This window comes from Pipra filicauda, unplaced genomic scaffold (genome assembly GCF_003945595.2).
Source record: "Pipra filicauda isolate LSUMZ 115617 unplaced genomic scaffold, ASM394559v2 scaffold195_size2193078_pilon, whole genome shotgun sequence".
NCBI classification, from domain to species: Eukaryota; Metazoa; Chordata; class Aves; order Passeriformes; family Pipridae; genus Pipra; species Pipra filicauda.
The window spans coordinates 103,258-118,764 of record NW_024104304.1 but is presented as its reverse complement, the minus strand read 5'-3'; the positions used below and the strand labels follow the sequence as shown (position 1 = coordinate 118,764).

At 40.0% G+C, this 15,507-nt stretch overlaps 1 protein-coding gene across 3 annotated transcripts in view; it reads right to left on the bottom strand.

Annotated features, from left to right (window-relative positions):
• HCRTR2 (hypocretin receptor 2) overlaps window positions 1–15,297 on the bottom strand; it is a 35,520-nt gene extending 20,223 nt beyond the window's left edge. The window contains exons 1-3 of one of the 3 annotated variants that reach the window (XM_039380438.1): window positions 15,248–15,297; window positions 14,863–15,112; window positions 1,352–1,530 (exon numbers count right to left, since the gene is read on the bottom strand). In XM_039380438.1, the coding sequence (XP_039236372.1) occupies window positions 1,352–1,530; window positions 14,863–15,091 (408 nt within the window). In that variant the 5' untranslated portion in view covers window positions 15,092–15,112; window positions 15,248–15,297. Of the gene's footprint in view, window positions 1–1,351; window positions 1,531–6,316; window positions 6,399–14,862; window positions 15,202–15,247 lie in introns of those variants that run through there. The other 2 variants (XM_027730511.2, XM_027730512.2) reach the window with 2 other exon arrangements.
• Between the last annotated feature and the right edge of the window lie 210 nt (window positions 15,298–15,507).

The following is a 15,507-nucleotide window of genomic DNA, read 5'->3' as shown; positions in this document are numbered from 1 at the left end:
TTTAAAAACTATTTATTGTATTTTTCCCCAGAGTTTTAAAAGTTATTTCTATTTTCAACATAGTTCTTTATCTGCAACCATTAAATAGAAATTATTCCCAGAAAAAAAACTCCTTTCGAAATCACTACTAACAGAATTACATCGGATATTCTCCTCTGCTATAGTTCTACTAGAATTCAACAAGACAATTAAAAGATTAGAGCGCTACCTAAACTGAGTAGGTGTAGCAAACTCAAATTTTGAAATAGCAAACTTAATCAACTGGGAATTTACAAAACTTTATCTGAAAACCCACTTTTAAAACATTAGACAATGAATTAGTTCATCATATATATTCCATCATTTTACCTTTTATTTTTCACAGGGACAATGGAATTTTAGGGTCTCATGAAAAAAAACCCAACAACAATCATCTTAAGGCAGTCTAAGACATTTTACTTCCTGTTCCGTATAGGAAACAACCTATCACTTCAGTTTTATTCTTTCATTCCATGTGCTTGGTGATCATGTCACTCAATCTTCAGATTTTCTTTTACTAGAATGGAGGTTTTGAAAAAAAAATTTGTGATTTTGTTTGTATCGAGTAGAGGACATAGCTGCTGGAGAACTGTTGCCCTTGACAATGTGGCTTTTCAGCTATAGAGGTATCTGCTGAAAATGTGGATGGTGCTGGAGGCATAGGATGATCGCGTGCGTACATTCCAAGTTCTGCTGAATTTTTTTTAATTATAACGACTACAAGGCCAAGCACTTGTCATTCTAGTTTGCCCAGTCCGTTCATCCAACCACCTATTCTTAGAAAAGGTATTTGTCAATCATCTTGATGCAAATGATCTCAAAACTAATTAAGTCCACTGGTAAATGAGTGGTGGCATTCATTGCTGAAGGCAGACAATCTGACCAGCTCCCAGTGAACCTGGATACTCTGACTATTTCTAAGAATACAGAATCATTAAACACATGAAAAAAAGCTCAGACTGCCTTCAGAAGTTGGATTGTCTGTTCTGGACACTTGTGTAGCTGTTTAGATCTACACACAGAGAATATTAATGACTTTATTGCCTTATATGCCTTCTGAATCATTAAAAAAGATTACAAAAAGAGCATCAGACAAATGTTCCAGAAAGTGTATCGCCCAAGTGTAACAATCAGATAGTCCAAATGTGGTATTTGTTAAGCACAAACATATTCAGAAGTGGGACAGTCTTTTAGACCTCAGCATGTATTCTGAGATATCTACTTCAATGTCAGAGGTAGACTTTCATTGGATTATCACTATTGGGAAGATACTATTGTTCTTTCTCATTTTCACAACATGGGTAATGTGCACACAAACATAGAAGAATAATACCTGTAAGTAGGGAATCACTTTGCAGAGGGTCTGCCCAAAGAACCACGTTTCTGTGATGTCCACAACTAAAGTTGCTGGAAGACAAGTAATTGTGACCAGAATGTCAGCCAGAGAAAGATTCACTATGAAATAGTTGGTAACTGTCCGCATGTGATGGTTCTTCCACACTGCAATGCAAACTGAATTTGGAAAGACAAGTTAGGGAGTATTTTAAGAGGAAAACTTTTGGTTTTGTAGAATTAAGGAAATGATTGTGTGTTTTGTTTAACACAGAGTATTTGAATATGTAATTCAGTGCAAGAACCACGTGTTTTCTTTTAGAGTGTAAATAAGAAGGTAAATGTAGAGAGATTCTTGGTACCCAAAGAGTAGCTTTCCACAGACAACAGCATGGGAAATAATCCAATTCAAAAAGCAATTTATTTTTCTGCTAGTTTATCTTTACTAACTATTCATACAACTTTCTTCATGTCTTTTTTAATCTGTTGGCTCTCGTCTATGGCAATACAAATTTAGATTTGTAAAAGTTTATCTGTTTTCTTAGGATAGCTTAATTCAGATTGCTAGAACACATAATCTTGTAAACTGTACCAAAACAAAAATAGTTTTATAAAAAATTTTTCTGGCTTTAATATACCTATTGCATCTACAGAGAATCTGTAACAATTGTCTGTAATCTGGAGTTAGTAAATAAAAGTAATTTTCGCAGTATTAAATATGGTACATTTTTGATGATGATCAAAAGCAGCATATAGCAGACACTTTATAAGATGTGCCTTTAAAGCTTGTTTAGTATGTTTTATGTCTCTCTTTTTCAAATTGAAAGGTTTTTAGAAGTGAGGCATATCAGTCCTTTAAAAACATTACACTGAATTCATAAGCTACTAAATTAAAAATGCCAAAATTCAGTCTGAGAAAGTAGCCTAAAAGTAAGCTTTTTTAAAAATTTTGGAAGACAAACCCTGAGAGACTCAAAGCCTTTGAATGTTTTAGATTCAGTCACCAAAAGCTCTTTAAAAACTAATGCACAAAATTTTCCAGAAACACCACAATATTTCTTGTAAGAAAACAGTACAACTCACTGCAAACAGTAATTCATCCATCATGCAAATCCAGAAGAAGATTCAAAGTCTCCTTAATCTGTTAGAATATAGCACTATACTTAATTTAGATATATGAAACAGATCACAGAATGTTTAAAAGTTGAGTTAAAAATGTCCTCAAGAGATTGCCCAAATCTAAAATGGAATCAGCTAGAGTTAAGCCATTGTCTTATTAAACTAGCTAAAACAGCTGGAAAAAAATGCACAGACTTCAAGGCACATAAGCTCTTGAGATCAGAGGTTTCTTTAGATCCTAAGAAGGATGACGTGCCTGAAAGCTTCTGTCTATCTTCCAGCTGTATCAGTTAATCTAATAAAATATATTAGTTCATTCCACAAATTTTGTCTTGTTTGAATCTTCAGAGCAACACAACTACAGCAAGACTACAACTGAGCCATTGCTGGCAAGTTTACATTTTACATCTATTATATTTGAAGATATCACACATCTCTTAAATGTGTTGCACTGTTTAATTATCTTCCTTATTAAGAAAAAAAACCACATGTTTAATCTCCTTTTATTTTGCTGCTATTTATATTGCTTTTTTTTCTGCACACAAGCAGAAAGAAGAGTTTTTCCCAGCAGCAATGTTTCATGTATGTAAAGATTGTTGTTACACCTTCAGAGCTCTTTAGCTTTTACTCCCAATCATTTCTTGAACATCTGCAACCATCCTTGTTGCTGCTCTCTGGACACTCTTCTGACTGAATCGCCTCTTTCTGGTGAGCGTACAGTGACCAAAATTGGTAGAATACTCATTTAAGATCTTACCAGAGCTTTACCAGGAGCTGAGACTACACTATTTCTTCATGAGGGCTGTGTTTAGACATTTAAAGGTAATTTAGGACAGAAAGAAAGGGAGAGACTAGGTGGCCTTCAGTTTCTTCAAAACAAGGTGATTTTATCATATACCTTTTTAGGATATAGGTTTCCAAGATTCATCTAAAATCTCTTTCGTGACTCAACATATATTCTTCATATCTTGTAGTGTGTTGCAGAGATAGTTTCAGATTCTATAGCTCGTATAATTTAATTTTTGCTATATATGTATCACGCTCTCATAAATGCAAATTAAAACCCCTCTACAAAGCTCTTCATTGTTCTGGTACTGGTTTTGGAGGAAATCTCCCACAGTATACATTTCTTCTATTTTTTTCTTCCTGAATACAGAATTTCAGGTTCTCTTATTTGTGGCCTCAGATATCTGAAAGGCAAGGCTTATAAATCAGAAATTTAAAGGAAACATCATTTTATTTGTATTTTCTTCCCACTTGCATGATTTAAGTTACCCAGCAAAGTAATTATTTCTGTAGCATTGTATGATAATCACAACATAACTATTCAGAGCTTTACCATTGTTTGCCACCCAGTTACTACAGCGATAACTTGAAGTCTGACAGTGCAGAGGAAGCATCTAACAGGGAAGTAATACATTGCTGCCCCTCTGGAATGTTGTTTACAGTAGAAAATACAATGTTGGGGAAAAAATTACAAACATTATTTCACTTTCAATAATTTTAATACTTAACTCTAAAAATTTGAAGATTTAGACTTTTACTTATGGTTGGTTCTTTGTCTTGAGTGCAATTCATATTGAAAGCATGGTCCTGTCTTGTACTTAGGCAAAAGCTGATATTAAATGGCAATGTTTTGCTGTACTTATTATTTCTTTTATCAGTAGGCAAAATTTAAATAAAATATTGTTTAAAAGTCAGAGTTTGGCTACTTTTTTCTCATGCTATGGTTTCAACAGTCCTACATTCTACGTAATTCAGACATGTGCATTGTTTTGAGCCATGGATGTCAGTCCTTAAAGGCTTAAGCAGATATGTATGCTCTCTGACCAGGCCTATTCTCACTCCTGTGCTGGCCCATCTGGGGAAAGCACCTGAACATAAACATTATTTCTGGTGAAACAAATCCATTAAGTTGACAAATGTGAAGTCAATCTCACTGGCAGCCAACAGTATCAGAAATCAATTCATAGCATTTTGCATGTTGGGTTCAAAGCTTTCTATCAGTATGAGCAACTGAAACCCTGTGATACCCCAGAGAGCTAAGAAATATTATTATTTTCATCTTTAGCACAAAGAAAGTAAAATGCAGAACAGAATTTGTTAAAGGTCATACAGTAAATCAGACACTGATGAAAATAAGAAACACGGACTCCTAATTCCCAGCTCTTTACTAAACCTTCCAGATCACACTGGCTTAACATGGATGGAATTTAGATGAACTTCAGTAATTACTATTCCTCAGAGCAATATAAAAGCCTATGCCCCTTTCTACTCAGGGTCCAGCAGTATGCAGGAAAGCCAATTTACAAAAAGTAGCCCTGAATTCCTCTGAATTCTAATCCACAGGGGCAAAAGACCTGAAAGGTGGAAAAACTCAATAGTTTACAAGCATAGAAATGCAAGATAATTTGTTACTTTATATTTCTTTGTTTATACTTGTGTGTTTCCCCTTTTGACCTCTTCTCTTCTTTGAAGCACAAAACAATTTTCCATTCTTTTTATGGTACACAGCACAAGAGCATCTTAATTAGCATGTTTACATACTACCATATTAATTAAATATCCCAGAAACTCATTCCATGAATGTATTTAAAAAATTGTGAAAAAAGTCCCTGAAGAGGAAGTATTTTCAAACCAAGTCAGCTTTCTGCCCCCCTCGTTGCCCTCTGCTGGTTGCAGTATTTTTTTCAACTGCAAGCATGGGTAATATTTTATTTCAGTGCAAGGCTAAACAGCTACAAGGATTTGCTGTGATTCATTTGAATAGGAAAGAATGATATAAAGACATAAACAGGTCCTAAATGAAGTAAAGTTGCTTCAGTATATTCCCTCCAGATCCCATGTCTTTCTGACTTTATTATAGTACAAGGTTATTCAGTAGTCTTGGACAACAGCTTTATTGATATACCAGTGCTCTAGCAGCTCATCAAGAAAGATTCTCTAGCCTATTTTCAAAAACTGTTATTTTATAGGCATACAAAATACTTTGACTATGCCACTGAGTACAGGATAGCTTGTTAAGTATCAGAACAAAAAAATTTTATGTACTCTCTTCTCGCGCTCCTTTAATTATGCATTGTCATCTCAGGCAGTTCTGTAGAGAAGTGGAGGCACTCAGCTCACATATAAACCCTCAAGAAACCTGCTAGAGAAAGGAAGCTCTGTGGAGTAGAAATGCCATCTGCCTACCCAGAAGGAAATAGCGAAGAGCTGTAGCTTTTCAATCAGCCTGGAGAAGAGGAGCAAGGATGAGAAAGGTAGCAAAAATTATCAATTAGGAGTATATTTTACCAAAAAGTACTTCAAAATCATAAAATAGGAGATGAGGCCAGCAACAGCCTTCCTAAAAAAACCCGGGAGACACCACAGTATTAACAGGATGCCTGTATAGCTGAGGCACAGTGTAGTGGCCCAAATTGAGCTCTTCAGACCTCTGTTAAAAAAATCTATGAAATAGTAAAAATAATTGAATAAAACCTCAATTTAACATTATATGTAAAGCTTTTATGCAGCCTTTGATGTTCTTGGCTAAAAATGGGACTGAGAAAGAAAATGGGGAAAATGGAGAGAAGAGGATTAGAATTTAAAAAAAAAAAAAAAAAAGGCAGGAGAGAAATTTTAGAAGTAATTCAGAAACAGATCTTGCTGTGCATGCTTTTCCTGACTGCCAGTGCTCCAATGGAACCTAATTACCTGCCTACCGTACTTTGTTATTTTCTGCATTTTTGGTTTTATTTTACAAAACCACTCAGAGTTATTCCTGCACGTGCAAACATGCAGGCCAGCTTTCACAAGGAGCAGCTGTTTTTCTAGCGGCTGTTTGACTCTCCCTTTGTCATCTCACCTCTGGCGATTTACTTTCGCTAGACTCCAGCAGCTTTAAGCAAAGCCCTTGCTGTTCCTTCCTCTGCCACACAGTGTCGGTGAAGGCTCGGAAACCAGACGGAGTCGCCAGGCTGACAGTGTTTGGAAAAACTTGTGGAGGCATTCCCCAAGCGAGGACAGTTCTGCCAAAACGAAGCTTGTTTCGGGACTCATCCCGCTCCCCCAAAAGCCTCGCAGGAAAGTCTCAGCAAGGACGAAACATAAAAAGTTAAAATCAAAGTTAAAATTAAAGACAAATACTACTAGAAATCCATCAAGAAAGCTTCTCATTATATTCCTGAAGGGAAAAAACCCCACCTCTCTAATATGACAATATGGTGAGATTGGTATTTTCAAATATAAATTTAGTCTAGTCCCTGTTGGTTTAGTGTCCTGAGGCATTTTAATTAGAGGCTGTAATGCCATTTAATCAATTAGCACAGCTCATTGTGTATCAAGCTGAATATGAAAACAATACAAAGGCTCCATCTGGAATAAAGTGCAGCTGCTTGCCTCCTGGAAGATTTATGCTGTCTTGAGCATATTAAACACTGTGCTGCAGTTCTTCTGCTGCAGTTCTTCTACTGGTGGACTGCTGGGTCAGCTGTCAATTTGTTTTCTACATGTCAACCCTAAATCATTTTCCTTACACTCCAGAAGTCTTGTCAACCTCTTATTCATTGGGTCATCTTTCAGTGTGACTTTCTGGGCAAAACAGAAATGTAATTTCCATAACCAGCAACAACTGACATTTCCATATATATATAAAGGAATGACACTACCTCTTATTTTACTTTTGATAAGTAATTAATCCCAGATGGATGTAAATAAAGAAGAATAATTTTTCATACTAAACCTCAATGATTTTATTTTGCTTTATAATTCAGTATCACAATTGTTTGACTAAAGTATCACAACATGGTCATCCAGCAGCTATTTGGAACTGATGTTGTGATTGTAAGCACTGGTCCTCAACATCTCCAAATGCATGAGGCAGAAAGCTTCTAAAAAGCTTTACTCCTTCACAGTATTTTTCAGTCAAACAGTGGTAAAAAGTGTGATAAATAAATTTGAGTTACACATTATTTATTCTCTACCTCCTGTCCCCCCAAGAAATTGTTTTCCCCTGACAATTAATTGGTTCTGCATATGGAATTCTCCCTTTTGTTCTTTTTTAGTGATACTACCTGCTGCAAATCAAGATCTGAGTGGTGGGGTGTTGAGCAACACAATCATCTTTAAAGGAAGGCTGTTGATAGTCTGCCAACTGGAATTCTAGAGAGCTAGAGCCCCTGTGGAAATGCTGAATCAATGCATACTGCTGGAAGAAGAAAGGTTGTCCTTAAAACTACCTTCATTATGACCGATTCCTGAATAAGGATTCTCCTACTTTGACTTAAGAGTCTAAAAATTAGGTGGCTAAGACTAAGGTTATTTTATTTGTGTGAGGAAGGCTTCCCATGAGTCTTTCAATAACTTCATTGATGATCTTGGTTAAGGGGAGAGAAGCACATTAACTATATTGCAGTGGATATTTAATTAGCAGTTTTTGAAACTAGCAATGAGAACAAAAGATATAACACAAAGCGATCTCTTCTTTGAATAGGGAGATGATATCTACTACTTCCTAGACTGTCCATCTCTTACCCACTATTAAGGTCTAAATTCAAACATTACTTCATTTTTACATAACTAATCTTATCTGAAAAAAGGAGACCAACATGAAACCTGGTTTATGTTGACAAGTAATAGAAAGAATGACACAAAGAAAAGACGCTTTTTAATACAATATTTATTATAAAGGGAATATTTTTAAAAAATCCTACATCTGGTAACAACACCCAGCAGATAACAACTGTCTTTGAATATGTGATGTGATAGCTGAAAAGACAGACAATACTCTGGGCGAAGGAATTACACAGCCTACCAGTGAGGTGATAGCTCCTTATCAACAGGAAACACCAGGTGTGTCAACAGATTCTTAGAAACATGACAGAAGGAGTAGGTGGTTAGGTCATGCTCCCTAGGTATCACACATAAACCATTACGTATGCGTAGGTTCCATCACACAGGTAAAATACCAAAACTGTACAAAATATAGTTGAATAACACAGAACATATGAAATCTCAAAGTATTTTGTTGAATATCAGCTTCACTGAAATGTACTAATGGGGAACTGTCTACCACAAAAGACAATGAGGGCCTACATAAATAAAACAGATATACAGTAACTAGTTTGCTTGCAGCAATGTATTTTCTGAGATGTTTTCTAGCTACCAAGTGTTCTATTGTCCTGAAGCTCTTAAGAGATCTTCAGAGTTGAGGGCTGTGGACAACTCATGTTCTTCAGCCTAATTCTACATTTTAGGTGCTGCCTTATTAATAATAATTAATAATAATAGGTGTTAAAGAAAACAAGAACTGAGTTCTGTGCTGGAAGCTTATTTCAACAGATCACAATTGGGAGTAATAGCACAACCATCTAATTAGCACAGGATTCATTTTCTAACTCAGTCACATCACATAATCTTAGGCAATTAACAATCTAATGGAAATGGGAGTTATTACCAGAAGATCAGCTATGCTATAAAAAAAGACTGCCCAAAATGCCAGACTTGGTCAGCTCTGGTGGAAGAAAAAGGTACCATCATAGAGTTTTCCTAATCTAACTGTATTGATTAACACAGACAGATTGGTTTTACAGTGTCCCACCACACACGCACACATACACAAATCATTACCAGTATTAATTGGCAAACCTGGTCATCTCTGCAGAGCTGGCTATACTGATTGACCAGATGTTTCATAATAATAATTGATAGAACTATTTTTCTATCTGTAGTAACAATAAAAAGCCTACAAAATCCTTATGCCTACTTCCTGTTACAGATGGAAGAGCCATAATATAGCTGTCATACTATACATGATGCTATGATAAAAAGATTTCACACTTCACTGATTCAATTTAAATGTGTGTGAATCGTTAAAATCAAGGTGTGCTTCACAGCTGAAATGCTGTGCAATTTTGAAACAGCATGCTTAAAAAAGCATCTGTCAGTCACTGTAAAATGGAGTTGCACTAGGAAAAACCTTTTCATGTCCATATCTGTTTCTAATGTAGATGTAAAAGTGACTTTTCTTTAGGATATACAAAGAAAATACAATTCACTATGCTAGTGGCATGCTCCAGCAAATATCTTGCATGTTATACAATTTCTGAATCTCTATCGTGAATTCTTCGTTGTCAGTATTATATTCCACAAACTGGGCTAAAATCCTTGCAGTCTTACTGTGCTAAGGACCAGTAGATAGAGTACAGTTCTGTCAGGGCTGAGTACACCTCCAGGCTCTGCAACCCCAGGGGTTAATGCCCATGCTGTAGGCCAGCTCTGATACAGGGCAGCATCTGGCTGCTGGGAACACAGCCTTTGGAGTACTCCTCTGTGGGTCACTTTGCCTTGGAGCTGCATTTAAGCTCAGGCTATCACACTTAGCTCAGGCAAAGACCATGTTGCAAGTACACTTGTGCCTTGCTGAATTTGACTGTAATCCTTATCTGCTGACTTGACTTTCTGGCTTAACCTTAGACCTGCTTCGTCACTATGGATTTGTCTGGTGATTGCTGGGAGGTGACTGAAACCTGGTAAACATTACCAGACCTACCAAGCTCTTGGGCACAGTGAGACTGTATTGGTGAGCACAGTGCCCTGTCAGTCTTGCTGCTGCCCTCAGCTCCTAGTTCTCCTTACCCTGGGGAACAGTCCATCGTAGTTCTTCTCTGACAAATTCCACTTGTGCAACAGACAGTAACTCAGCTGCTAATGTCCAAAAAAAACAAAGAAGGTTTCACTTGACATGCAACACAGAAAATAAACAATGCTTTAAAATCAAAGAAATATTCTAAACACTTCACTTTTTTTTTCATTTTTGAAAATGGTGAGCAATCCCTATATTATGCAAACAGCAATGTATTTCAGCTGATACTCTAACTTACACAAATTAAGCTCATAGTTTCTATCTCTTAGGTAGATAAAATGTATACATGTATCATTTCCCATGTGGTATCTTTTTAACAATGCTAAAGGCATTCTAGTTATTATTCATTCAACAGATAAAGTTGACTCTCATGATGATACTAGAAACATAAAGTCCTTTCAGTGACAGGTTCTCCAAGTAATCTAGATAAAATGAAATGTAATAATTTCAAATGCGATTAAATAAACTATGCCTCATTTACAACAATGAAACAGGATTCATGAAGATTATTTAAGAGATTACATGATTCATCCAATTCTACCAACATGTGCATGTATACCTAGACCTCAGTATTCACTGGATACCTTTAAAATGATAACAGAGCAGCATTCGAGACAGTTGCTGATTGATAGGCATTGACTAGGACTCTGGTGTTAGAGCTGTACACAAACCTCTTCTTCTCCAGCCCTAAAAAAAGTCAAACTACAATGAATAAAAATAAAATGGATGCTGTTGCACTCTATGAGTCAGACTATGAACTCTTTGAAGAAAGAACCATAGTTTGGTTCTCTACAGATCTCAGCACAACTAGCAGTTACTGTAAAACAGATAATAAATGATACAGCTATCCAGAAAAGAGTAATTCTCTGTCAATTAAATGTGGTTTCATTCTGAGTTGGAAAGAAAAACAAGTATCACCAAATTGTGTGAGTACAGAAAGTTTCTGAAATTTCTCACTGATGTTCTGCTTGGTCTCTTAGCCTTGGAAGCCAGCAGTGCTTTCAAGCTGGGCACTGACAGGCTGTATGTGCTAAAGATTTCAGCTTCTGCCAGCTCCGGGGAGGGCTGCCAAGAGGCTCAGCAGCCCAGCTGGTGGGATGCCACAAAATTGCTTTTTCTGCCTTCAGTCTGTGATCAAACCAAGTGATCTCTGCTGTATATTTTTATTTTGATGAATGCATGTTTCCTAAGAGAAACCATTTCAACAGAAAAATTCTGACCCATGTAAATTCATAACTTCAACAAGGACCATTCCCATTCTTCTTTCACATGTATAAATGGAGTTAAATATATGTAGTCGTACATTACTTATTAATCCTTAGTGGTCTTACTCCAGTTATTAACTGCTGCAATTGGTCAGTGTGGAATGATATCAGTAACCAGAGACCTCTGTACACCATAAAAATAGCATTCCTTCCTTAATTATCTATTTTCCTATTTTCAAGCAGAGTTTTTAATTCAATGTTTTTAAATAAAGAAGAAGCAGGACTTTATAGTCAACATACATTCTCCATTAAGAAGTCCTATGTTTTCCATTAGCTGTGCAAAGAATTGCAAGAGTTTATTTGCTCTGCAGTTGTAAAGAAATTTTCTGGTCCTATTTACAAAAGAGAAAGTCCTTACCCTCAACACCTATTCTGCTTCTAAAGATAAACACTGACCCAGTGAAGAAGAAAATAAGGCAATCATACTGATGTTATCATCTAGATTTCATATTCTCTGAAGGTTCATGTAAATACGTCTTAAAACCATCTTAAAATCTCTTTCTTCTCAGTGGCTTATGCTGAAATCCCTGGTGAGCAGCCAACACAGGCACACGAGAATCATTAACGTGAAGCACTTGAATGCAATACTGAAACTTGCATTCAAATGCAGAGACTTGCTAATGGTTTTTACTTTAGCTGGTTTGTGCAGCAGCTCAGCCAGTGTGTGTCAACTCTTCTAATTAAATTGAAAGCTAAATAGCAATGCAGACCTTGTTATATGCCACTATAAGTAGAATTCCTACTGTGCATCTCACTCAAGAGCCCAGTAGATGTCAATCATAGTTCAACCTTATGATTCTACCCTCGGTTGTTAATTAACTGTCAGAATGCTTCAATCCAGTTTATTAGTAATATCTGAGGGATTTGTTGTGCCTTCCACTTGCACAGATGTTATTTTTGGGACACTTAATCCCATGTGAGTGCACAAACCAAAATAAGAGGCAGAAATATAATTTTCAGTACCACACAGGGAAGGGGAGGGTCTTTCCTGATTGCTTAAGTGCTATTTGAATAGGACATGGACAAAATAGAATCAAAGCATTGACTTCACATGCCACATGAGTCCTGCAACACTGGTCAAACATAAGCAAAGGAACACAATGCATCATTAAGGACGATACTATAAAGGACTATTAGCCACTAAAACTCTCTTTAGAAATACTTTTACTCTTCTTCAAGAAGGTCCATGACTAAATCCCAGATTAATTTTGAACATGCAAGAGAAATCAGCTTCTCAGAGACACCAACATGTGTGCTGTTCTACATCAGATTTCACTGGTAGTAAAAGAGTTTCACAAAAATCTCTTTGGAAAGAGCATTAGACCACATCCATTTATCTCCTCAGCATCACCTGAGCCTGCAATCAGTACCGTGTGAGCTTTCTTGAATAAAGATGAGACTGTTCAGCTAACAAGCACTTGCACCTGCAGATCCCACAAACAACTTGCCCATAAAAAAACCCAGCAGTTTTATGTGGGTAAGGCCTATGTCATGCATAAAGGCAGTTTAAAGAGCAAACAGCTTGAGAAGAATCATAAAATCATTTAGGTTGGAAAAGACCTTTAAGATCATTAAGTCCAACTGTAAAACTGAATTATCTATTGTATGATTTACTGTGATTTAGAGGAGTGGATAGAAAGGTGTTCAGGTGCTGTTCTGTTTATTTTAAAAACACTATCAGAGTTGCTATCATGTACCATAACTCGGAAAGAGAGATTTCAGAGAACAAAAAGTGGACATTTCAGTAAAAGGAATGGTGGGTGGACAGCCAGATGCCAGTTTCTGTTCCAAGCAAAAAGGTAATGTACACAAATGCTAGGGAAGAACAGCTGCACATCAACACCGATATCATCTCTATTTGGCACTGCACAGAGAGGAAAGCTTTTCTTCTCGTGGTATCAAAGGGAAAAAGCGCAAATAGGGTGAAACCTCCTACAGCTGAAGATTTGACCTTGAACCATAACAGGCAAGAGGGCAGCTTGTTTACAGAACGGGTGGCAGCAAACTGGTAAGCACAGGTAGTTCTAAAACAGTCTTTGCTCAAAATGAAAAGGGCAGTTTTCTTCCTAGTTTGAAATACAGCATATTTGCCAGGGCTCTTATCTTTACGGTGCCTGTCAAGCTGGCTGCCAAGCAATGGACCGAGCAAACGCAGATGTTTACAGGCATTTAGTGCACCGCTCCACAAAAAAAAAAAAAAAAAAAAAAAAAAAAAAAAAAAAAGAAAGAAAAAGGCAGCATCAATCCATTGCAAGAAAAAAAGCCTTTCAAAATGTTGCCTTTGGCTGCTGTCTTATTTGCATCCCGCCTCGGGAAGCTTGCAGTGACAGCCCTGACACGCACAAATCCTTCTGAAAAACATGAATGAAAGACCCGTATGATGAGGCGGGGCGGGGCGGGGCTCAGCGCCCTCCGTTCATGGCAGTATCACGGATGGACACAGGGAATGCCAATGGCCGTGAACGCAGCCCAGCGGGGGCTGCCGGCGGAACCTGCTCCCGGCAGCCACACCGCGTCCATTCATGAACGTGGAGCTGGTGACGAGCAGCGCCTGCCCCGCTGCCCCGGCCACCCTCCCAGGCTGCGGGGAGAGAGGACACACTCCCCAGTGCCAGCACAAGCGCCTTTTTCGACAGCCCAGAGAACGACTCCGGCAGTGGGCTCAGGGGAGCGGAGGAGAGGAGAGGCGAGCGGGCTGCCGACGGCCAGACCCCTCTTGCCGCTCCCACATACCGCCCCCGCCCGCTCCCGTAAACCTCCCACTGTCCGCCGCCCCAGTCCACTCGTGACCTCCCTGCCTCGCCCCCGGCTTTCCGCCACTCTCCAGCAGCACCCTTGCTCCCTGCGAGACTGCCACCGAACACTCCCCTCGCCCACGCCGCCTCCTTCAAGGATGAATGGAAGCGGGAGGAGGCTGACTCCGAGGGATGCACCGCCCCGCCTCGCTCCCTCAAGGAGCGCCCGGGAGGGGCCGCCTCGCCCCTGCCCTACTTCCCCGCTGGAGGAGAGGCACGGGATGCGCGTCCTCCGCCCGCCGGCAGCGGAGGGGGAACCGCCGGTTCCCTCATGGGGCGGGCGCCGTCCCGGGCCCCGCATCCCGCGCCCGTCTCTGTTCTGTAGGAACACCACGCGCTCCATATTCCCTGCGATCCCCGAGCAGCATCCTCCAGGGCGGGCTGAGAGGCGGAGCCGCCGGCCGGGGCGGCGGGGTTCAGCACCTCGGCCCGGCGGACAGGGGCGGGAGCCGCCGGCTCTGTCCCGCCGGGCCGCCCCGGTGCGCTCCGCCGGCCCTACTCCCCCTGCCCGGCCCCAGCCCCGAGCGGTAGCCGCCGCAGCCCCTCGCCAGCCCAGGGGGTAGCGGGTTTTAGGGCCCCTTCTGCGGAGCCTGAACTTTCCCTGGCATTTTCAGCGGGGAATGCGAAACCCACCCCTGTTTCCAGCCACCGTCCGTGGAAAACCCATCTCGGGAAGGGGGAAAGCGAAGTTTGAGGGAGCTCGACTCACCTAGGACGTTCCCGACGAGAGCCACTATGAAGACGACGATGTAGCCAGCGATCAGCGCCCATTCGTATTCCTTGGGGTGCAAATACTCCTTCCAGAGGTATCGCAGGAACTCCTCATCATCGTAGTCGGAGGAAGGAGTTAAAAGAGCCTCCCGCGTTTCGTTTAGTTCCGACCCGCTCGTCCAGTTCCTGCACGGAGGGGAACCATCCTCGGGTTGAATTCCGGACATCCCTGGTGGTTATTCCAGGAGCTAGGGAGAAAAAACCGACAAACACAAACCCAGACCCTCTCAGAGCATCTGAGCTTTCTCCCGCCCGTCCATCGAGGCTTGTGGTTGCCAGTGCGAAAAGCGGGGTGTGGGGAGAAAAATGACGCGGGAACTTACGGGAACCAATGCGGGAACAGGCTGGGGATCCGCGTCGGTTCGCAACCCTCCCTGACCAGCCTTTTTCCCCACCGGCCAGGGAGTGCAGCCTCCGCGGAGGAGGTTGTACCCCCGCCCGGTCAGGTAAAAAGCTGGTCAGGGTAGTTTGCATGCGTCAGGTGCCTCACCTGACCCGGCTGGAAAAGTCACGTCCGTTTCAGACGCCGCCGATTTTTGTTCCCCAAACCATACACATGCATTCCCCCACACGCCCGAATCTC